The sequence below is a fragment of the Leguminivora glycinivorella genome, chromosome 25 (assembly GCF_023078275.1).
Source record: "Leguminivora glycinivorella isolate SPB_JAAS2020 chromosome 25, LegGlyc_1.1, whole genome shotgun sequence".
Taxonomy (NCBI): Eukaryota; Metazoa; Arthropoda; class Insecta; order Lepidoptera; family Tortricidae; genus Leguminivora; species Leguminivora glycinivorella.
In genome coordinates this window covers 3,542,660-3,567,384 of record NC_062995.1, presented here as the reverse complement: position 1 = coordinate 3,567,384, position 24,725 = coordinate 3,542,660, and the positions used below count along the sequence as shown (strand labels likewise).

The 24,725-nt window shown below is 39.6% G+C and overlaps 1 protein-coding gene across 1 annotated transcript in view; it reads right to left on the bottom strand.

The window, feature by feature from the left end:
• The window catches only part of LOC125239053 (endoribonuclease Dcr-1), an 86,936-nt gene that overhangs the window by 48,626 nt on the left and 13,585 nt on the right, over nucleotides 1–24,725 (bottom strand). The window contains exons 9-21 of the mRNA XM_048146509.1: nucleotides 23,170–24,143; nucleotides 20,809–20,930; nucleotides 19,541–19,645; nucleotides 17,834–17,960; nucleotides 14,365–15,107; nucleotides 13,459–13,612; nucleotides 11,417–11,522; nucleotides 10,017–10,111; nucleotides 9,109–9,202; nucleotides 7,325–7,466; nucleotides 6,074–6,190; nucleotides 2,560–2,669; nucleotides 238–425 (exon numbers count right to left, since the gene is read on the bottom strand). Coding sequence (XP_048002466.1) covers nucleotides 238–425; nucleotides 2,560–2,669; nucleotides 6,074–6,190; nucleotides 7,325–7,466; nucleotides 9,109–9,202; nucleotides 10,017–10,111; nucleotides 11,417–11,522; nucleotides 13,459–13,612; nucleotides 14,365–15,107; nucleotides 17,834–17,960; nucleotides 19,541–19,645; nucleotides 20,809–20,930; nucleotides 23,170–24,143 — 3,077 coding nt within the window. The remainder of the gene's footprint in view (nucleotides 1–237; nucleotides 426–2,559; nucleotides 2,670–6,073; nucleotides 6,191–7,324; nucleotides 7,467–9,108; nucleotides 9,203–10,016; nucleotides 10,112–11,416; nucleotides 11,523–13,458; nucleotides 13,613–14,364; nucleotides 15,108–17,833; nucleotides 17,961–19,540; nucleotides 19,646–20,808; nucleotides 20,931–23,169; nucleotides 24,144–24,725) is intronic.

Sequence of the window (24,725 nt, the reverse complement as noted above, 5' to 3'; positions counted from 1 at the left end):
GAATTTCACCACCCCCTTTCTTCCCGTGGGTGTCGTAGAAGGCGACTATGGGATATGGGTTAAATTGTGGCGTAGGCGAGAGGCTGGCAACCTGTCACTGCAATGTCACAGTTTCGTTTTCTTTCAACCCCTTATATGCCAAGAGTGGCACTGAAGCTTAAGTAGTTTCATGTGCTCTGCCTACCCCTTTATGGGATGCAGGCGTGATTGTATGTATGTATGTATGTATGTACTTACTTTAGCTTCATCACCCTTCTTCACCCATACTTCGCCCCCCCCTGGCCGTTTTTCCTCGTTCTTCCCCTCTTCGGCCCAGAGCACCGGTTTCTCCAGCTCCGCGTGGGCCTTCTCTTCCGTGTACTGGTATATTTGCTCCAGGAACTTCCAGTCGATATCCACTTTGGTGCTGCCATCTGGGTTGTTTACTGTTAAATATAACAAAACGTGTAAATAGAAATACACCGTGTTTTTTTTTTGTTTTCCGTTAAATTCGACACGCAGTTAGGTTCATCATCAGGAACCACCCTAAATATAGCTTTTTGTTAAATTCGAAACATTTTTTTTAAGAAAAACATTCAAAAAATAAAACTATGGAAACGGATTAAATCGCGTATAATGAATTTAAAATTCATCCCGACGTTTCGAACTATTTACATTTTTTATTTAATCCGTTTCCATAGTTTTATTTCATGAGTAACTATCGCGGTAACCGAAGACAATATTAATAACATTCAAGTTAATGTCTAGTCAAGTGATTGACGGCACATGCCAAAACAAATAACATTAGCAATTGGTAAAGGCTGTCACACACGTGTTCAGTAATTATCTTTATTTTTTTAATAACTCGATAACCGTAAGAGTCAAGACGCTAGTTTCTTAGAGAAATTAATTGTATTTGATCTAAAGAACCTTCCCTTAAAGCAGATGTCAGATGGCAGTCGCTTTCGTAACACTAGTGCCTACGCCAAATCTTGGGATTAGTTGTCACAGCGGACCCCAGGCTCCCATGAGGATGCCGGGATAACGCAAGGAGGATGATGATGAACCTTCAATTAAAGTTAACGGAATTCAGTAAAAACAGGGTGTATAATACAGAGGAATCTCTTAACGGTGGTTAATATAGGCATATAGGAATAAGTAAGGAAATAGTTGTAACTCCATACATCAGTAAATGCAAGTTACTTGTAGCGACATCTAGCGTCATCCACTCGTCAACTTACTTATTCCTATATGGCGTGACGGATACTTTATCTAAAGGGGTAAGTGATAAAATTTGAAGCATTATTACACCGGCTGGTAATATATTTGACCAAAGAGGATCGAGTATTATAGAGAGTTACTGTCAAAGTAAAATGTGTAATAGTGCATAGACTGCCATCTCTCGACACAGGCTTAAAACTTTTGAACCTCAGTTTTGACAATTTGGCCCATATTCTTAGCTTGATATGTGTCAAAGTGTCAAATATTTTTATTAGCGCTCTCTAGGCGAGCGTTCCCCAAAGGTGTAACGCCAGCTTGGCCACCGTACCTTTTTCATTATAGTTTTGAGGTACATTTTTTTCTTAGACTTTACCTGTCTATATGGAGCAGTGGCGACTGGTGAAAATTTCTGCAAGGCAACACTGAGCAAAAACAAACCTACCTTAACATTAGGTACTTTACTAGTAGGCAAAGAGGATCGAGTATTATAGAGAGTTACTGTCAAAGTAAAATGTGTAATCGCAGTGCATAGACTGCCATCTCTCGACACAGGCTTAAAACTTTTGAACCTCAGTTTTGACAATTTGGCCCATATTAGCTTGATATGTGTTAAAATGTCAAATATTAATATTAGCGCCATCTAGCTGAGCGTACCCCAAAGGTGTAACGCCATCTTAGCCACCGTACCTTTTTCATTATGGTTTTGAGGTACGTTTTTTTCTTAGACTTTACCTGTCTATACGGAGTTACATATCGTCACTACTTTGAAATAATCTCGTATCTCACACTGCTCCTCAAAGTTAAAACGCAGTAAGTCTATATGCATTCTATACATACTTACTACAATTTTCTTTTCATTGACAGAAGATATTTTTTTTATACTACGTCGGTGGCAAACAAGCATACGGCCCGCCTGACGTAAAGCGGTCACCGTAACCTATGGACGCCTGCAACTCAAACAGTGTCACATGCGCGTTGCCACCCCATTAGAAACTTGTACTATTCCCTTTTGCTGTGTTAAGTACACAGCAAAAAGAAGTGCACAAACTGCTTTGCTGTGTTAAGTACCGTTAACCGGGGTGGCTTGAAAATGCAGGGGCGACTTTGAAAATCTAGTTTTTAAGTCATAATGTAAGTAAATTCGCGGTTTTCTATGGTATATGTACAAGAATATATATTGATCTAACTAGTTACATGAACAGTTTCAGTAAATAACGAATAATGTTAATTTTAAAGCCGCTCTAATACCATCAAAGTAACCCCAAATTTTCCTAAAGTCACCCCAGTTGACGGTACACAGCAAAAAGGAGATACAAGTTTTTTTCAAAGTAGTGACGATATGTCTTTGATTTGACGTACCTTTAACAGTAGGCACGACGTAGTAGTTATTGTGCGTGCAAGACTCCGGCTCGAGCGTCATGCCGCGGCGGCGCACGCGCAGCACATCCGCGAAGACGAAGCGCATGAACCTGCGTACGAAAGCGTATTAGATTCATTTTGTAACCACAATAAAATTGCATTTTGTAAATTTGCATTTAATTCTTTTAGTGGTTGTACATTTTTGAATTCGTCACTCATCGTTAATTCGCTTCTACTCATTTCCTCAAAGGTTGACTGGAAGAGATCCCATTAAGGGATAAGTCCGCCTACATTGTATATTACTGACACTGTAACTGTGTCTCTTTTGTTTCCTTTATGTACAATAAAGCTTATACATACATACATATACATACAATCACGGTGTTTTCAGTCTGTAGTGTAGTCGTGACGCAGCTTGTTTATCATTGTAAAGGCCCGACCTAAATTAGCCATAATTAATATCTATTAGGGATGTACCGACTATTGATTTGACCGACTAGGCCGACTAGTCGGCGCTTGGGTGGCCGATTAGTCGGCTAGTCGGCCAGAGCATAATTTTTGACTAAATTCATCAGAATTTTAGAATTACATTTTTGGTCCTTCGTTCGCGCTTTTAATTTTTTTCACAAGTTCAATTTTTCAAAGGTCTATGTGAATATTTATACATTTTCCTATTTTTAACAACCGGTTTGGCTTAGTGGGTAGGCTAGTGATCCTGCCTATGACACCCGGTAGCCCTAGGTAGGACATTTATTTTTGTGATGATCACAGATATTTGTTCTTTTAACTAACCAAGGTATAACGGCCCAGCCACGACATTGGTCTAAGCGCGGCAGCGGTGAGCGGCGGCCATACATTGGAGCGAGACACAGCGATGGGACTTTTCATTCGCACGTATGGCTGCCGCTCACCGCTGCCGCGCTTAGACCAATGTCGTGGCTGAGCCGTAACGAATCGGTACATAATACAATTATATCAGCTGTTAATTTAATTTTGTACTATTTTTCTATGACTTGTAAAGTGCCGACTAATCGGCCTGTTTTGCCGACTAGTCGCCGACTATTCGCCGACTACAACCACACGCCGGATAGTCGGCTTTCCCGACTAGTCGGCGACTAGTCGGTACATCCCTAATATCTATGTTAAAACAACTGTTAAATGTCAATCTAAATGTCACGCACGTAGGCGTTAACTATATAAGCCCAAGCATCTTCTAATAAACCATTCATTCATTCTTGATTCATTACTGCACTGGAAGTAAGAGTATTATTTACCACTCCTACCGCCGAGCATTATAAGTCAAAGGAAATAGTAAATCCGATGTACTTAGGATATATTTAAGAAACTCAACGATAGAGGGCGTGAAAAACAATTATATGCCGTAGTGCAAGTTGTTCGCCAGATGTCACTGTTACCCCCGCAAACTGGGTAATGACTTGTTGTCGTAAAATGTATAAGTATTTTTTTGATGTCCAAATTTTTCGCTAGATGTCAATGATGGTATGTGGCGCTCCATGTCTAAAGGGTCCAAATGTTTTATGTGCTGTAAGGAACCTTTAGGAATGGAAAGTCACATAAAAAGTTGTCGTAACTTAATAATAGATGGCGCTGCATTCGAAAATCTTGACTGATAACTCTATGTCATACTATTCAATATACTCTATGACCGCAATAATTAAAAATAAAAATAAATAAAATAAATAAATATTATAGACACAGATTGACTAAGGCCCACGGTAAGCTCAAGAAGGCTTGTGTTGTGGGTACTCAGACAACGATATATATAATATATAAATACTTATATACATAGAAAACATCCATGACTCAGGAACAAATATCTGTGCTCATCACACAAATAAATGCCCTTACCGGGATTCGAACTAGGGTTTGCTCCCGGGAAATACCGGTACCGAAAGTACCGGGAATTCCCGGGATTTTTGGCCAAGCAAAGAACCGGGAAATCAACTTGAAAAATCCCGGTACTTTCGGTACTTTCGGGAAATACTTTTTAGTGCCATTTTTGCTACAAAATGTATTTATTTCTGTTTAAATTATTTAAACAGTTAAAAAATAGGCATAGGTACAGTAAAACGCGCTTAATCACTATTTAATAGAGGGTGGCAGTGGCAGCCTGGCAGCTGTGGCCACCGCGATACCCTAGCTAGCCCCACTAGCCAGTTCAGCAGTCGAGTTTTGTATTTTTGGTGAAGGTTTGTTATATTAATTTGTGTATTTAGTTTTTCTCTCTCAATCTCATTTCTCATTTGACTCATTTTTCTGCATGTTATAAAACTGTGTTCGCGAATTTTGCGATAGACTCAAAAACTACTAAACGGATATTTATGCGTTTTTCACCTATGTATGAATGGAGTGATTCTTGAGGAATGTTTAAGGTTTTGTTATTATAAATTGATTATTAAAACATGACTATATGTGCTAAAAGTCGGTAAAAATCACGCTGCTTAAGAGCTTCAATCGAAAACCCTGCCCGTAAGTACCGATCGACTTATAACAAAATAATGTATGGTGGAATTGTCGTTCTTATACATAAATTTAGGCCTAGAAAAAAAGTCGGCAATGGCTTATGTCTAACTTTAAAGGATAACTGCTATAAACATGCTTAACTTAAAAAAAATGTTTACGTATAATGTGGTATTACGGTATTCCACAGAAATTTCCAGAAAATGACTAATTTTCTCGAGAACGTTCCCTCTGACTAGCAAAAAAATTGTGCACCATCTCAAATGTTTTGTTTCCTTTAGTTTACATTCTTTGCTTCAAATTACATATTTGGGGAATTTTGTGAATTTTACTGCCGGTCTATAATCAATTATTATATTTCTTTAATAGTATTTTGTCTTATTTCTTTTACTAATCCATTAAACATCTCCCAGTAATAGCAGATAGCTTAATCGGAGCAATGTATTGCAACGGTAACCATTAAAGCCTATGGTGGCCAGATAGTCGGGTTTAAGCGGAATTCTTCACGATTTTTTGCTTGTTCTCCCGACTCCCGTTTCCTTATAATAAAAACATACAGATAAAATAATACGCCCATCGAAGGCGGTACGGTTCGGCTATGGTAATATAATAATAAAAGATGTGAAATGCCAAAAAATATGTTGTTTTATTTGAAAAAGCGAAAAAAATTGACCAGTCCCGAAAGTACCGAAAATCCCGGGAAATCCCGGTTCCGTATTGCTTCGGTACCGAAAATCCCGGTTCTTTGAAACAGTACCGGTACTGCAATCCCTAATTCGAACCCGGGACCGCGGCGCAGCAGGCAGGGTCACTACCGACTGCGCCAGACCGGTCGTCAATAATTACTATAACACAGTATGATAAAGAGCACTATCGTATATTATGGCCACTCTCCGCCTCCCGTGCTCTCGGTTCCAATCTTAGGAAACTCCTATATAAAAAAAGTTTGTATAGAGCATTCCGCAATTTTCGAATTTAAAGCGAGCGAAGCCGCTGGCAAATACTAGTTTATTTTTATTTAGAATTTGCTTACCTAGTGATGAGTTGTTTTCGTCTCGGGCTGAGTCTAGTATCGGCGTTGGCGGCGGGGGCTACAGTTACCCGCACTTCGCCAGAACGCGTGTATACCGGGAACGATGGAATTTGTAATCTGTGAATGAATGAATGTATGGATTTACTTGTCAATGGTGTGTTTACAAAAATGGTGAAACCTAAATCAGACTCCAATTCTGCCACAGACTAGCCTAGGCGAAGATGTGGCCTACGATTTTTTTTATTTTTATAAATGGGCTTACTCTTGGCCACAGACGTGGCTTACGATGGAATGAGCTCGCCTAGAAGATGCCTGTTCACTTTTGATTTGAAGGTTACCGGGTTATATGAGCTCGGAAATATAGCCGCCGGCAAGAAATTCCACTCCTTGGCAGTGCGTATATTTCGTAAAAAAAAACATTTTTGCCACAAGATTTTATCGCCGACTGTACATTTATTTCAACAGTCATGTACTGTTCTCCGAGACGTTTCTAAAAACCTCTTACTTGATGGGGATACGACGTTTTATTACAGAGTTCTTTTGGCCACCTTTCTGCTCCATCATCAGATCAGCTTCATGCTACCATAATATTGCATTGTCACGTGATTTAAATATTTGTACAAAATTTCAGCTCAATTGGAAACCGGGAAGTGGGTCTTTAACTTGCAATATTTGATTACAGACAGACAACGGGATAGGTTTAGTAAATAAAAGCTTGTAAAAAATTTTGTGCGAATGGTGAAATATCTACCAAGTAAGGATGGAAACGGGCTATTCGTCTAAACTTACTATGGTAAAATGACGGCGTCCATAGGTTACGGTGACCGCTTTCCATCAGGCGACCCGTATAACAGTTTGCCACCGACGTGGTATTAAAAAAATAAGCTCGTGTAGCTCTTGAGCACACTCTCCGAAGTGTGACCTGTATACCGACAGACTGGCGACATTTCGCCGACATACCAAAGATTTTCCATCAGGCGACCCGTATAACGGTTTGGCACCGTGTAAAAAAAATAAGCTCGTGTAGCTCCTGAGAACACTCTCCGAAGTGTGACCTGTATACCGACAGACTGGCGACATTTCGCCGACATACCAAAGACTTTCCATCAGGCGAACCGTATAACGGTTTGCCACAGGGTAAAAAAAATAAGCTCGTGTAGCTCCTGAGCACACTCTCCGAAGTGTGACCTGTATACCGACAGACTGGCGACATTTCGCCGACATACCAGACTTACCTACTGCTTTACTTACCTGTCAGGCTGGTGAACTCTCATGAGCACGCCACACGCTTGCTTCGCTAGCTGTGGGGCGTGCAGCCTCCTTCCCCTAGTGTTGTATCGCTCGGGTAGTGCGCACCAGAGGGTGCAAGATATCGCGTATAGCACGTTACTACCTGTAACAATAATTAGGAAAATTATCTTTAGGTGTTTCTTTGCGGAAACCCATGATAAAATCAGGTAAATTCTCAATTGTTCTTTTCAAAATTTTAGTGTAATTTCTCCAATTCTTTTTTTAGGGTTCCGTAGTCAACTAGGAACCCTTATAGTTTCGCCATATCTGTCTGTCCGTCCGTCCGCGGATAATCTCAGTAATCGTTAGCACTAGAAAGCTGAAATTTGGTACCGATATGTATATCAATCACGCCGACAAAGTGCAAAAATAAAATAAAAAAAGTTTTATTAGGGTACTCCCCCTACATGTAAAGTGGGGACTGATATTTTTTTTCATTCCAACCCCAACGTGTGATATATTGTTGGATAGGTATTTAAAAATGAATAAGGGTTTACTAAAATCGTTTTTTGATAATTTTAATATTTTCGGAAATAATCGCTCCTAAAGGATAAAAAAGTGTGCCCCCCCCCACCCTCTAACTTTTGAACCATATGATTAAAAAATATGAAAAAAATCACAAAAGTAGAACTATATAAAGACTTTCTAGGAAAATTGTTTTGAACTTGATAGGTTCAGTAGTTTTTGAGAAAAATACGGAAAACTACGGAATCCTACACTGAGCGTGGCCCGACACGCTCTTGGCCGGTTTTTTTTATGTAATATTTTGTTTATTCCCGTAAATTATGTGTGTATTTATTTAATTATTTGTCTTTCTGGTACCTTGTTGTACATGTTGCTGCATTTGTCACCCTCGTCTCTCTTTATCCTCTCATTCACTCAAAGGTTAACTGGAATCGCCTTTGTACTGTTCTTTACTATATTTTTTGTTATTAATTGTACAATTTGTACAATAAAGAGTTTACTACTACTGTACTAATATTTACTTTTTACGTTTGAGTCCCGGGCAAGTTTCTTTTTCTTTCAACCCCTTACGGCTCAGCCACGACATTGGTCTAAGCGCGACAGCGGTGAGCGGCGGCCATACGTGCGAATGAAAAGTCCCATCGCTGTGTCTCGCTCCAATGCATGGCCGCCGCTCACCGCTGTCGCGCTTAGACCAATGTCGTGGCTGAGCCGTTAATTGCCAAGAGTGGTACTGAAAGTTGAGTAGTTTCATGTGCTCTGCCTACACTCCGTTTCGAAAGAGAAGAGCCTGCCTTTGGCTAGTCTGTGGCCAAGAATAATCCCATTTCATCCTCCTTGCATTATATCGGCATTTGCCACGGCTCATGGGAGCCTTGGGTCCGCTTTGATTTGGCGTAGGTACTAGTTTTAACGAAAGCTACTGCCATCTGACCTTCCAACCCGAAGGGTAAACTAGACCTTATTGGAATTAGTCCTGTTTCCTCACGATGTTTTCCTTCACCAAAAGCGACTGGCAAATATCAAATGAAATTTCGCACATAAATTACGAAAAACTCATTGGTATGAGCCGGGGTTCGAACCCGCGACCTCCGGAACGAAAGTCGCACGTACTTACCGCTAGGCTACCAGCGCTTCGCAGAGTAAGCTCATTTATATTAACAAAAAGAGTCGTGAAATGTATGGTATGGGGTCCAATACATTCCACGACTCTTCACTTTCCGAACAGACTACATCTTTATGGGATACGGGCGTAATTGTATGTATGTATAGTAACTTACTTGTAATTGTCTCTGTGTGTCCGTCTGTCTCTTCCGCTAACTGCTCATCGGTTGTATCCACGATGGGCTCGCAGTTTGTGAAGGCACGTGCAGTCTGCAAAAATGACATAGATTACAGATTATAGATATAGATCGATAGAAAACTCTTTATCGGCACACCTCAGCAAAATATACAGCAAAGAAAAAACAATGATATACAGAGTGGGGCCTGTAACAAAGGCGAAGAATTGAACTCTAGGCTATTATACTGTCCTATATTATCCTTATACTGATCAACATTTGTTCGGCGACTTTTAAAAAAAACTTGTATTTTGATATTTATCACCCTTGAAAGTTTTTTCTAAGAGGTAATGTATTGCGAACTCTGTTAAGTCTAAAGTGTGACAGACAACGTCAATGACAACAATAATGGCGTACATTGAAGCTAATATTTATTTTGTATGAAAAATAAAAAATTTAAAGACATCATAATTTTTAAAAGTCACTGAACAAATGTTGATCAGTATAAGGAGAATAGCCTACAGTTCAATTCTTCGCCTTTGTTACAGGCCCCACTCTGTATATGCACAGATAAATAAATAGGTACATGAGAACGACACTGACAGCACATCTCGGACACTGGCGATCAAATATATGAAAGAGGCGCGTTCCTAGCACACAGTCTAAGCTCGTGTAGGTGAACGCGTACCATGCTTGTATGAGTGAGATATGACAGGTCGACTGTTCGCGGTGACAGGCGGTAACTGTGAGGTAACCGAGAGAGGGTGGGCGGCACATTCAGCGGGGAGCGGGAGTGGCCATACTGTACGATAGTACTCTTTATTATACTGTGCTGACAGTGTCACAGGGAAGTTTCGTTATTAAAATGTTTTAATATGTTTTTGATGAGGTACAGTGTAGGTACTTACTCTTTTGTAATAGTATTGCCGCCTCTTCGTGGTGCCAGGCCTCGCGTCCGCCTCGGCACAAGCTTCTAACTCGCCCGCCTTGAAGTTCTCCTTGCCTAAAGCAACACATTATAAAATAATAAATAAAAATACAATTAAATATCGTTTATTTCAGACCTAGAGCATATTACAATAAGTACATACATACATACAACATACAATCACGCCTGTATCCCATAAAGGGGTAGGCAGAACACATGAAACTACTAAAGCTTCAGTGCCACTCTTGGCAAATAAGGGGTTGAAAGAAAACGAAACTGTGACATTGCAGTGACAGGTTGCCAGCCTCTCGCCTACGCCACAATTTAACCCATATCCCACAGTCGCCTTCTACGACACCCACGGGAAGAAAGGGGGTGGTGAAATTCTTAACCCGTCACCACACAGGCCACAATTGGTTGTACAATAAGTAAAACTATGCTAACGGATTATATCGCATATAATGAATTTGCAATTCATCCCGACGTTTCGAACACTTTCAGTGCCAGGTCAACGAGTGACTGAGGAAAATTAACATATAATCATGCCTGTATCTCATTAAGGGGTAGGCAGAGCACATGAACTACTAAGTTTCAGTGCCACTCTTGGCAAAAAGGGGTTGAAAGAAATCCAAATTGAGGAAAATTACATTGTGCAAAACTACCCACATACATACATACATACAATCACGCCTGTATCCCATGAAGGGGTAGGCAGAGCACATGGAACTACTAAAGTATCAGTGCCACTCTTGGCAAATAAGGGGTTGACAGAAAACGAAACCCACATACAAGTTTTTCTAACTGGTTCAGTAATAGCCTATTCACTCTTGACTTGAATACACCCATATTTTAGTATTCGGCCGGGAATACAGATGAGGGGAGCAAGGAGCATGTTAAGCAGTAGGCTTGTGTCGTTCACGAACTATGAACTGTTAGGAATAAAATCCCATCAATGACCGAAATGAACTGAATCTTTCCGTGCTCTGAGAATCGGTCTTTGCTCATTTAGTTCAGTATAGGATCGGCGAGCGCGAGCGGTTTGGATCGAGAACGAGTGTGTGACTGCGCCGACCGAGAGCGAGAGCTACTTAGCAGAGCAACAAAAAAACGTCAAGTTTTCATATTAAACTTCGGTTACTTACAACCTTTCGGCCCGGAATGTTACTATCTGTGGACTATTCGTATAATTTTGACACTATTCGGTCCCATTCGTTCTGATCTTTCCGACCGCAGTGGTCGCTGGTCTGGCTGAACTAAATGAGCAAAAGATCTAAAAGAGCGAACTAGTTCATGGGAGCGATTGAACGAGATCGGAGCGCTCCGATCAACGAACGAAACGGCACAAGCCTATTAAGCAGTGCGCATTAGGAAAGAACCTACCTATAGGCATAAGATTATCGTCGAGTTCCCCAGACTTGTGTAGTATGCGACAAGCTTGCAATGCCGCCATTCTTCGGGCCAGCACTCTTGTAGGCATCGGGTGACCCTGTAAATATAAGACTTCGGTGGTTTAACAATTGGCCGGTGAGGCCTACATTTTTAAGCCGCTTTTTTAGGGTTCCGTAGTCAACTAGGAACCCTTATAGTTTCGCCATGTCTGTCCGTCCGTCCGCGTATAATCTCAGTAATCGTTAGCACTAGAATGCTGAAATTTGATACCAAATTACCAATACGTATATCAATCACGCCGACAAAGTGGTAAAATAAAAATTGGAAAAAATGTTTTATTGGGGTACCCCCTTATACGTAAAGTGGGGAGTAATTTCTTTTTTCAGTTCAACCCTAACGTGCGATATAATACGGTTAGATAGGTATTTAAAAATGAATAGGGGTTTACTAAAATCATTTTTTGATACTGTTTATATTTTTGGAAATAATTGCTCCTGAGAGCGTGCGCAGACAGAGAGCGGTCTGCGTTCTGTCAGAGTTCCGCGTTCTGGTGACCGTTGACCGCTCAAGAGCTCCAACGCACACAGGCGGCGTTCAAATTCTCGCGTTCTAGTTTCGTTTGGGTCTTTGTACATGCAACATGTCACAGGAAAGTTCGTTTTCCTATGAAGAATTATTGCTCAAAAATTCCATCTATTAAATTCTCCTTACAGATGAACAGCGATTAGATATTTTAATTCGCATGTCGATGAATAGTTTCATTAATTGAGAAAAATAAAGTCTGGCTGTATTTTTAGAACATTGTAATTATTTATTAAGGATAAAATAAACATAACAGCATTTCGTCGTGTACTATCCGTAGATTTGACCTCAGAAATTCTTCTTTTTCCTAACCAATTCATTATTTTTTCTGTGTTTGCAACCTCGAACATCCCCGCGTTCCGGCGTTCTCTGTCTCGGCGGGAAAAGAACGCTAGAACGCGGCGTTCCGCTTTGACCGCCGCGGGCAGACTGCCCGCTGTGTGCGTTGCTGCTACAGACTCGGTACATTCTAAAGAACGCAGAACGCTGAACGCGGAACGCAGAACTCTAGACCGCTCTCTGTCTGCGCACGCTCTAAAGTTGAAAAAAATGTGCCCCCCACCCCCTTTTTGAACCATAAATATGAAAAAAAATCACAAAAGTAGAACTTTATAAACACTTTCTAGGAAAATTATTTTGAACTTGATAGGTTGAACCTTTTGAAAAAAATACGTGAAACTGCGGAAGCCTACATGGAGCGTGGCCCGACACACTCGTGGCCGTTTTTTTTAGTGCCAAGATTTGGTTATAACTGAGAATTGGGGTCCATATTGGCTCATATAAAATTATTGTTTATACCGATTTGTGCTCCGAATGATCTTTTCTCATAATTTTACTTATCATAATTTTGTTTCATTATTATCAATAGTACTACTATCACTGTTCATAATAATCATATAGTCGAAAATTTTTCATCATAAATTCTATACAAATATTTAATAACGTTCATAATTTTGTGTTTAAGAAAATCATTCATCATAAAATTATTTAAAAAGTTTTGGGGAAGTTCTATGAAAAACTTGTGCCATTTATAGAAGCGCGCTTGAAGTTTTTACAGTGACATATACAATTTACATTAAAAATTCGTTTCTGGTTCGCTCACGGTCAACCTAACACGCTCCTCCTCGCTACGCTCGTCGTCGCACCTAACTGGACTGTCACATGTCATGTCTGTTCTGTTAACAATAATATAACGATAAATTATATTACTCGCAATCGTTATGATCAATAAGTATATAAACATAAACATTAGTATAAAACGTATTTATGATGAATGACATTATGAACATAAGAATTCGAAGTTACGATAGTTATTAACATAAAATTGTTATAAATAATGATCGTTGTAATGTAAAATTGTATGAGAAACATTTTCGGACTACCAATAATCTATATAACAATTTTATATGAACTTTGGCGCACCCTGAGAATTGAGATAGCCTGTCACTCACCACAATGTTGTATTTGACAGGACAGTTGAGTGGCAGCCTTAGGGTGCACACCCAAGCGTCTTGAAATCCGGAAGGGGTCCGTATACTGACTTTTTCTGTTCGGTACGACGGGGCGAGGCGGGTGAATGTGTCCGAGGGTAGTTTGCCGCAGTATCTAGAAAGAAAAAAATAGTGCGTGGAGAAGAAGTGAAACTAATAATGTGGATGCCGCTATTGAGAAGGGGACGAAACTAACTAGCGAAGGCCGCAGACCGAGCTGCGGACAGACAGTGCTCCCAGGCATAATAACAATAATAAATATCTAAAAAGCGAAGCGGCGGGCCGGAGGCCCAACGCTGAACTTCAAAACCCAGCGAAGGCCGAAGGCCGAGCTCCGCGTAGGGCAGAAGGCCCGGAGCGTCCCCGATGCGCTGCGGACAGACAGTGCTCTCAGGCAGAACAATAATAAAAGTGTGTAAAAAGCGAAACGGCGGGCCGGAGGTCCAACTCCCACGCAGAACAATAATAAGTGTGTAAAAAGTGTTCCACGTGGGAACACTATCTATCTGCAGCTCGGCCTGCGGCCTCGCGTGAAAACACTAAAGGTAAACAAAATACAAGACCGTGGGGCCCTCGGGCCCTGCGCACCACAAAAAAAGGACTGTAGATATAAATAAATATATAAATATTGGACGACACCTTACATAGATCAACCTAGCCCCAAACTAAGCAAAGCTTGTACTATGGGTGCTAGGCGACGATATACATACTTATTATACATAGAAAACATCCATGACAGGAACAAATATCTGAATTCGTCACACAATTAAATGTCCTTACCGGGATTTGAACCCAGGATCGCGGCGGAGCAGGCAGGGTCACTACCGCGCCAGACCGGTCGTCAAGGATCAAGGGTGTATAACTTACCTATTAATCAAAGCAATAGCAGTACTCAGGTCCACACTTGCAATATCTTCTTTCTTGACTTCACAACACTCTTTATCAACACTAGTCCGTACCTTATTACACTTATTACACTCTAAATTTGTTTCTCTAGTTCTATTTTCACTAACTTTAGTTTCAACACTATCTGACTTTTCTTTTGCATTTGATTCCTTCTCATCATTGTCTTTAATATTATCTTCAGTTACTTTTGATTTTTCTTTGAGTTTATTTTCTTCATAATTTGCAACATTTTCACTATTATTATCAATACAATTATCATTCGATACAACACTATCTTTGGGTCTGTTTTTTGAATTGTCATTTGATTCGTTTCCATCGTTATTTTTAATATCATTATCATCTTCAATTATTTTGGATTCAACAATATCCTTGAGATTGTTTTCTTTTAACTCATTTGCATCATTACTTTTATCATCAGTTATTTTCCTTAGTATCTCAATAGCTACTTCTGTTTTGTTTAGATCTTCAACTTTGGTAGTAACATCATCATTGTTTTCATCATTCTTAGCATCTTTTTCTAAGTTAGCTAAGGGTGTATAAACATCATCTTTATCATTATTGGGCATGTCTGTTACTATATCTCCTTTGTCTAAGTTGGAAGAGGGTGAATAAGGAATCACGAGCGCAGTGAAGGCGTCTGCATGATCTTCTTCTTGCTGCGGAGGCTCGTCCTGAATTCCGCAGCCGCATTTGCGACTTATGATCTAGAAAGAGGGTATCTATTTAATAACCTAACCACAAAATTAAAATTTTGAAAAAACCCCCGACCGCGACTTAGTGGACCGATTTTCATGAAACATGGCTAAGAACACTCCCGACTAACTCAGCTTTCAGACAAAAAAACTAAATCGAAATCGGTTCACCCGTTCGGGAGCTACGGTGCCACAGACAGACACACACACAGACAGACAAACAGACAGACAGACAGACAGACACGTCAAACTTATAACACCCCGTCGTTTTTTGCGTCGGGGGTTAAAAAAGCAAAATAACTAAATTAAGATCGAATCTAAAATCAGCAGTATTATGATGTGGAAATTAGAGATGCAACTGATATCCGGTATTCGCCCAGATATGATTGTAGTGTTGCGTCCGAACGGATACCGGATAGTGTTTTCTATAGTGACAAATTAAAATTTATTTGACATTTACAGGGTCGTGCTCAGATCTTTAAAACTTCTTGGATGTCAAGACAAATCTATAACCCGGTCCACACAGAACGAGGCAATTTCCTCGCGCGGCAAACATGCTATGTAGACGTGGCTAGGCCGAGGCAGTGCGCGCGGTTTGCTCGGTCGAGGTACGTATAATATTGGATATTTGCTGCACAAATTCGCACGAAGCGCTTTGCTTCTTCTTTTCTTATGCGCACTGCCAAGCAGTGGAATTCCTTGCCGGCGGCTATATTTCCGAGCTCATATAACCCGGCAACCTTCAAATCAGGAGTGAACAGGCATCTTCTGGGCGAGCTCCCTCCATCTGGCTAATTTGTGGCCAAGAGTAAGCCCATTTATAATATTAAAAAAAAAAACGAGTACATTGCCTCGGGATGTGCCTTGCTGCATGCGGACCCGGCTTATAGTCTATTCCTCCAAAAAATAAAATTATGAAAAAACCCCCGACCGTGACATAGTACGAGGGGCGTTTAATAAGTAATGATAATGAGTATTAAAACATAAGAATGTAAGTATCCTTATATTTTTATAATTAAAAGTAACTCTTTTGTTATTTATTTACATATTAAATTTTTTCAATTATTACTTTTTTGCCCCCTTTAAAAATTAAAATCTTAACGATAGTCTAAATACCATGTCAGTAAGCACTTCACTTCATTATACTTCAGAGTAGCGATTATATTACAATTTTATTTAAAGGCCGGGTATAAAATATTAATGATACACGTTAAACTTCCGTGAGACATATTCAAACATGTCGCAGCAATAGCGATATAATAACGTGAGTACAACCGTATTTCAATTAATTATTTGAATATTAATGATCCTTATATTACCTTCAATATTAGGTATGTCACTTGTAGCTTTAAATACACTAACTTGAGCAGAACCCTCGGCAATTTGAGGATTCGGCCCTGTCGACTGTCATTTTGAAGGCCAAAAACATTATTATTTGTTTATTTAAAATGTTCTTATTGTAACTAATCATTTTTTTAATATTAAAATGATTGTATGTTCTTCTTTAATACTAACGTAATTTTGTTTCCAATCTATATTCTCAATTTTCGTGATAATCTGTAAAAATCTTGAACATGACCCAAAACAGCACCTAGATTTTTTTTGGATACCATACCGTTTGAAAATGTATCTATACGAACTTTTTTATTGCTATTACTAACAAAGGATAAACCCAGCTTTAATTTAAAGTATGATTATTTTTGATATTCATGTCAGAAATGAACTCACGACATGTCAAATATTCATGAAAACATGCTCTTATTTTACTGAAAATTTTCATCCCCCACCTTGTGTCAATTATTTACATATCAAAGAAAAACAAATGAAAGTAGTAAAAATTTGAATTATGCAATTTCACTTTAATGAGTACTGCTACATGGACAAGTTAAGAAAAATTAAATCAAGATACAGGAACATATCAATTCTCATTATTTTTTGAACGTCCCTCGTAGATCGATTTTCATGAAACATGGCTAAGAACACTCCCGACTAACTCCGCTTTCAGACCAAAAAAAACGAAATCTAAATCGGTTCATCCGTTCCGGAGCTACGATGCCACACACACGGACAGATACACGTACGGTAAACCAATTGGAACCCTAGGCCACACTACAACCATGTCAAAATGACAAGCAGTAAGAGATTTCTTACAATCTGATTTATAACGTCACTATGACATAGTTCTACAGTGGCCTAGGGTTCCAATTGGTTGATTGTACGGCGTAGAAAGACCACTTGATACATGACATTGCTAGTTCTACCAATTTAAACAAGTAAATTCGCACAGAAAAAATACATGATTTTTTATACTACGTAGGTCGCAAACAAGCACACGGTCCGCCTGATGGAAAGCGGTACGCCTGCAACTCAAGGAGTGTCACGTGCGCGTTGCCAACCCATTAGTAACTTGACACATGTTTACGCAACTATGGGAACAAATCAAACTATTTTAACAAATATTTTGATTTGTGTTTTTTATGTAGTCACACTACGATATATAAATTAAAAATCGAAATAAGATGTCATATATTAAAGAAAAAATGACGAGCACCACCAGTGGTGAAGGCCGGATTCAAACTGGCGTCTTTTAGCAATCCGGGCCAAACGCCATGAACCCCCAGGCCACTTCGCCACTTCACCTTCACCACTGGTGGTGCTCGTCATTTTTTCTTTAATATATGACATCTTATTTCGATTTTTAATTGACACATGTTTGACAAATAATTAGAATTAGAAACCTGGTCCAATTCTCTATAAACGGCTACGTGCTGCAGCAGTTCTTGTGCGTGCCCCGCGCGTGCCAGCAGCGCGCACGACGCGCGCGGCGCGCGGGCGCGGCCGCGGCACAACCCGTGCGAGCGATAACTGTACACAGAACATGTAAATTTGTAATAGATGGTTTGTATGGTCAATGTGATCATGTGTGGTGACGGGTTAATAATTTTTCAGCACAGATGGTGTTTTTTTTACGCACTAGTGCGAGAAGTGGTTCATTATATGCCAGGTCGAAACTTCGGAGGCTCATCTGTACTGAAAAACGTCGTACGATACACGTGCGAAAAGGAAATTCGTAACTCGTGTCGATTTAAAACACTCCCTTCGGTCGTGTTTTAATTTATCGCCACTCGTTTCGAACTTCCTTTTTTACGCACTTGTATCGTAATGTACTATTATCTATCCCGTGGACGGTGTCGTCGTTTCAATTATGATTATGAGTTCAACCTATCATTTCGTTTCTATACTGCAATATCAAGTCTGTATGTACCTACATATGTGTAGTTTTGTGTTGTTTACATCGCCGTTGACATTTATTGGGACTAATATGTGTACAAAACGCGCGAACTTAAAGTGTTATGATACTACATTTTAAATAATCGATGGAATCAGGCGTTACTTTGCGGAAATCCATGTTAATCGTAAACTAGAACTTTCCTTTGCTAATCCGCGAATATATAACGTGCAAGTCAATCAGTGCTAACCTGTTATAATTACTTGCGTATTTTTAGAATTAATTTTCCCACCACCCCACCGCAAAAATAAAAATAAATACGCAAATAAATATAACAACCCACCACCAAAAATACAAAACTCAAAGTGAGTGAGTGAGTGAGGATTAGCAAAGGAAAGTTCTAATTTACGACTACATTTTAAAATTAATCGCTTTCAAAATAGTGACAGGATCTGTTCTCAGTAACACATAATAAAAATGGGTGAATCAACTTTTTCTTGCTTTTTGCAAGAATTGCCCATACTTATTATTAGCTCTACTTTTGTGAGTTTTAGTAGTAGTAGTAAAACACTTTATTGTACCAGAAAATAATACAACACACAGGAAAAAGAGCTTATTATAAGTACAAAGGCGAACTTATCCCTTTAAGGGATCTCTTCCAGTTAACCTTTGAGCAATTGAGGGAGAATTGGAGATGGTAGGCATACAGTACAAACGGCGCAGGAAACGGATTCTAGGTAATAATAAATTATAACTTACACTAACATGCAATGCATGCAATGCAGTTTTAACCTGGCCATCGTGAATAAAGATCCTTATTTTTATTTTACATTAAGGGAATAATTAAAAAAAAAAACATTTACAATTAAATCTATATGTGACCCAGTGGAAGAGACACTGTTTTCATACAAAAGTGAGTCACTGCTCGAAAAAAAGTAATAAAATAGCAAATCCTATAAAAACATGATGTATTGCATAGCTTGTATATCTGTTTTTAATATAATAAGTATAAACTAATTACACTAAATACAAATTAAATTTTCTGACCACATGTAGTCGAAGTATGCGTAATTTTGTTGGCAAAGAAAAGTTGATTCACCCAAATACAAAAAAATAAACTTCATATACGATCGATGTTGGACAGCGGTTAAGGGAAAACCTAATCCTCGCGAAACATGTAAAACAGGAACGAAAGCGACACGTAATGAGTACTCACGATGCTGGCATGTCCCAACGCAGCACGAGGTTGCAGCGCGGGAGGTCAATGCCCTCCTCCAGTGCTGACGTGGCCAGCAGCAGGTTGCAGTCGTGCATTCGGAACCTGAAAATTCGTCATTTGTGACTTTCCACCTCCGAAAGGTCCTGCTTTAAGTACAATAATGTCCTTAATGAAATTTCAATAGTAATACCAAAGACTCCTTAGCGCTTGAATGTTTTGACATACACCATAAATAATAGATGGAATCAGGCGTTGCTTTGCAGAAATACATGTTAATCGAAATTTAAAACATTCGATGTAGGGAACAAATCAAATAATTTTATTAAAATTTTTTTTTTGTTTTTTTTTTTAAGTAGTAACACTACTATATATCAATTATAAACTCAAATAGATACCATACACTAACGAAAAAAAACACTCAAGCCGGGTGGCAGAGCCGGGATTCGAACCCGGGTCTCCAGCTAACGCAGCTGACGTGATAAACCGCTACACCACCCCGACCACAACGACCAACTTAGTTTGCGAATAGATAACGTGCAAGTCAATCAGTGCTAACCAATTATACTTGCGATTTTTAGGGTTCCGTAGTCAACTAGGAACCCTTATAGTTTCGCCATGTCTGTCTGTCCGTCCGTCCGTCCGTCCGCGGATAATCTCAGTAACCGTTAGCACTAGAAAGCTGAAATTTGGTACCAATATGTATATCAATCTCGCTAACAAAGTGCAAAAATAAAAAATGGAAAAAAATGTTTTATTAGGGTACCCCCCCTACATGTAAAGTGGGGGCTGATTTTTTTTTCATTCCAATCCCAACGTGTGATATATCGTTGGATAGGTATTTAAAAATGAATAAGGGTTTACTAAGATCGTTTTTTGATAATATTAATATTTTCGGAAATAATCGCTCCTAAAGAAAAAAAAAGTGCGTCCCCCCCCTCTAACTTTTGAACCATATGTTTAAAAAATATGAAAAAAATCACAAAAGTAGAACTTTATAAAGACTTTCTAGGAAAATTGTTTTGAACTTCATAGGTTTAGTAGTTTTTGAGAAAAATACGGAAAACTACGGAACCCTACACTGAGCGTGGCCCGACACGCTCTTGGCCGGTTTTTTTTATACATGCAATTTAGTCCCAAAACAGGAGTCATTTGTACTGAAAGCCGATCGTTGTCGTTTTTAAGAAGATAGTCCTATATAAGAAACAGATACGTGCGACTGTCAATCACTGGCCAGTTTATAATAATAAAAAAAAAGATATACGTACTTTTTCAAGGCATCCTCCCGCGCCCGCGCATGCCTCCTCAACTCGGCAGTGTCCGCCGCGCCGCCGCTCGCCACATACTGCGCGCTCACACCGGAGAGACGGGGTTCGAACCGGGACAGGTCCTGCAAGCAAGTTACATGTTTCGCAGTTGCATGGTTTGTCCTTGGTGTGAGGCCAGAGTGCGCGCTCGGGGCGGGGCGTGCGGCGTGCATGCCAAACAATATAAGCTCATAAAAGTGTCCTGAGTCCACGGTGCATAGCTGCACGCCGCGCCGATCGAGCGGTTACACTTAGATTACGATTCGAGTTACATACTGCGCGCTCACACCGGAGAGACGGGGTTCGAAACGGGACAGGTCCTGTAAGCAAGTTACACGTTTCGCAGTTGTATGGTTTGTCCTTGGTGTGAGGCCTGAGGGCACGCTCATAGGCATGTATCGGGTCAGGGCGTGGGGCGTGCATGTCAAACAATGGAAGCTGATACAAGTGTCCAAGCTGCACTGCCCGCCCCGCTAACCGAGCGTACACTCGAGCCTTTAAACTTAGACCGCGATTCAAGCTACACACTGAGCGCTCACACCGGAGAGACGCGGTTCGAAACGGGACAGGTCCTGTAAGCAAGTTACAAGTTTCGCAGTTGCATGGTTTGTCAATGGTGTGATTTAAGTTTTGCTCCGAGCTGTCCGTATTGAGCTTCATATTGTGCATTTCATCAGACAGACTGAAGACCGCAGTTTCCATTTTCCCTTTATATAAAAATATGCCTGTGTGGTGACGGGTTAAGAATTTCACCACCCCCTTTCTTCCCGTGGGTGTCGTAGAAGGCGACTATGGGATATGGGTTAAATTGTGGCGTAGGCGAGAGGCTGGCAACCTGTCACTGCAATGTCACAGTTTCGTTTTCTTTCAACGCCTTATTTGCCAAGAGTGGCACTGAAGCTTTAGTGGTTTCATGTGTTCTGCCTATCCCTTTATGGGATACAGGCGTGATTGTATGTATGTTGTAGGTATGTATAAAAATATATAATACTAGCTTTTGCCCGCGGCTTCGCTCGCGTTAAATTCGAAAATTGCGTAATTCTCCATACAAACTTCCACCTCTCATTTCAGTGAAGTGGGGGGTTAGATAGAGACAAAAAGTAGCCTATCTCACTCTCCAACCCTGCAACTACCTCCACTTAAAAAACGACATCAATTCGTCGCTCCATTTTGCCGTGAAAGACGGACAAACAAACAGACACACACTTTCCCATTTATAATGACGACCGGTCTGGCTCAGTCGGTAGTGACCCTGCCTGCTAAGCCGCGGTCCTGGGTTCGAATCCCGGTAACGGCATTTGTGTGATGAGCACAGATATTTGTTTCTGAGTCATGGATGTTTTCTATGTATATAAGTATGTATATCGTCGCTTAGCACCCATAGTACAAGCTTTGCTTAGTTTGGGGCTAAGTTGGTCTGTGTAAGGTGTTCCCAATATTTATTTATTTATTTATAATATTAGTATGGATATGAAGTATCTGCATGATATAAATAACCTAACCACAAAATTAATAGTATTTTATGCAACTGGTGGTTAAAAGAGGTCAAAAAAGGCGAGTGGCGTGGGTAACAATTTGAGGCGAAGCCGAAAATTGTTAATAAAGACGCCACGAGCATTTTTTGACTCAGTTAAACACCGTTGCATACAATACTTTTTCTACGACCAAGCACTTATTTTGAAAGAAAATTATAAATTCAACAAATACCTACTTTCAGTCATCTTAGTTATCTAGGTGGACCGCCTACCATTTTGAATAATATGCAGTTTGAGTGCAAACATGAAAATAAAACTGTCTATGGTATGGTTCTTTGAAGCCTGGCCACTAAGACGAATCGAGCCGAGTTGAATCGAGTTCTCATACATTTGAATGCGATTCGACGCGTCGCCAATGAACGCAGCAGAAAACGAAGGAGTCTCGACCCTGTGAATTGGTTTGTTGAGTTGGTAGCAATGTATTTACTGAACTGTAACAGTTATATCGTGCTACTGCTACTAAATGTTTTCAGGGTATAGACTAGATAGATTTGTCCTGACATCTTTTATGTAGGGTTTTAAAGTTCTATGCACGACCTTGTAACTCACGAATAACAGTACGGGAGTAGAAAAAATTTTGAAAAAACCCCTACTATGTAGACCGATTTTCATAAAACATGGCTAAGAACACTCCCGACTAACTCAGCTTTCAAACAAAAAAAAAAAACTATCTAAATCGGTTCATCCGTTCGGGAGCTACGATGCCACAGACAGACAGACACGTCAAACATATAACACCCCGTCGTATAAGGGCGTTAAAAAATTAATAGGTATATTAATTACTTACCACAACCACCAGGAACATTATCTTCGCCATTATAGGCTCGTTCATAAAAACGATACCACATAACGCATCAGGGTTCATTTGAGCCTGCTGGTTCCGTACTATGTTCCTTTGAACCCTTCCCCTGCCTCGGATCCTATGCAAACGCCTTGGAAATAACAAAGACCTTGGATCTGTTAGATCTAGTTCAGTTTTCACCTCTGTGACTTCTATTTTAGGGTTAGAAAGTTGTATTTCAGTAGATTTAGCTTCTGTAACTTCTATAATGTCTGTTTTAGTATTATCTTTTTTGTTAACATCGAGTTGATTAAAATCTATACTTAAATCGTGTATTTCTTTCAAGTTTGCTTCGTAAGTGTTAACTTTATCTTCTATTTTATTACTTAGTGTTACGAAATCGCATTTTTCTATATCGTATAACATTTTTTTCGTTGGATTTTTATGGCCATTTGTTTCTTCTTCGTTATTTATGTAGCCATTTAATGTTACTTTAATATTATCTTTACTCACATCTGTTTCAGTTTGTGTTTCATTCTTTATTTGAGTTTCATCTGTAATAGCTTCATTGGCAGTTTTGTTATTTTCATTATTATCATCTGTTCTATCATTTTGATTTTCATTATTAATTTGATTTTTATCTGTTATAACTTCATCGGCAGTTTTGCTATTTTCATCTGTCTTTTCATCATTACCTTTCTCAGTTATAGCTTTATCCTCACTTTTATCATTTTCATTGTCATTACTTTCAAACTGCGCTAATATTTCGATGAATCTCAGTACTTTTGGGGTAGAAAATGTAGTGATTCTATCTAGGTCCGAGTATTTTGAGAACATTAGGTCAGCGTAGCACCGGATTTTGACTAAAACTGTGGTACATAGGCAGAGGAGGAGGAAATGTCTTTCGTACGGGACTTTGATTTTCAGTTTCTCTAGTTTGGTTAGTAAGGAAAACGCCGCTTTGTCGGCGCCGTATGGTCCTGTAAAAATAACAAAAGTAAAACAATTTTCACCACACCAACTGGTAAAGGTTCTCTTGATTATTCGAAAACGTTTTCTGGAATACGTAAGTTATTCATAGACTGTTTGATTTGGACACAAAGTTTGCTTGCCTGAAGAAACATGTCTATGCTTCAGATGTATTTTTGCTCCACGTTGTTAAATTGGTACCAATGTAACGCAATACTTTAATAGTACATTGTGCAACAAGGGGAGGAAGTTGAATATTACTAACGAGAGTAAGTTAAATCGCGACGGCTTGCCGGAGCGATTTAAAGACTCGAGTTAGTAATATTCATACTCCCCGAGTTACACACAATGTTTTTCATCACACTCGCAATGTAATAAATATGTAAATAGATGTAAAAAAGTTAAGTACGGTACAAGAAATTTCATTATTCCCTTGGGAGAACGATTTTTCTATAACTCACGCTCCGCCTGCGTGCAATAGCACATTTAAAGTGCGGGTGTGATGAAAAAGTATTATAGCACTTATAACTCAAAAACACAATGCTACAAAGCCTACAATAGTTATTTGTTTTACAAGGGGGCAAAGTTGTTGT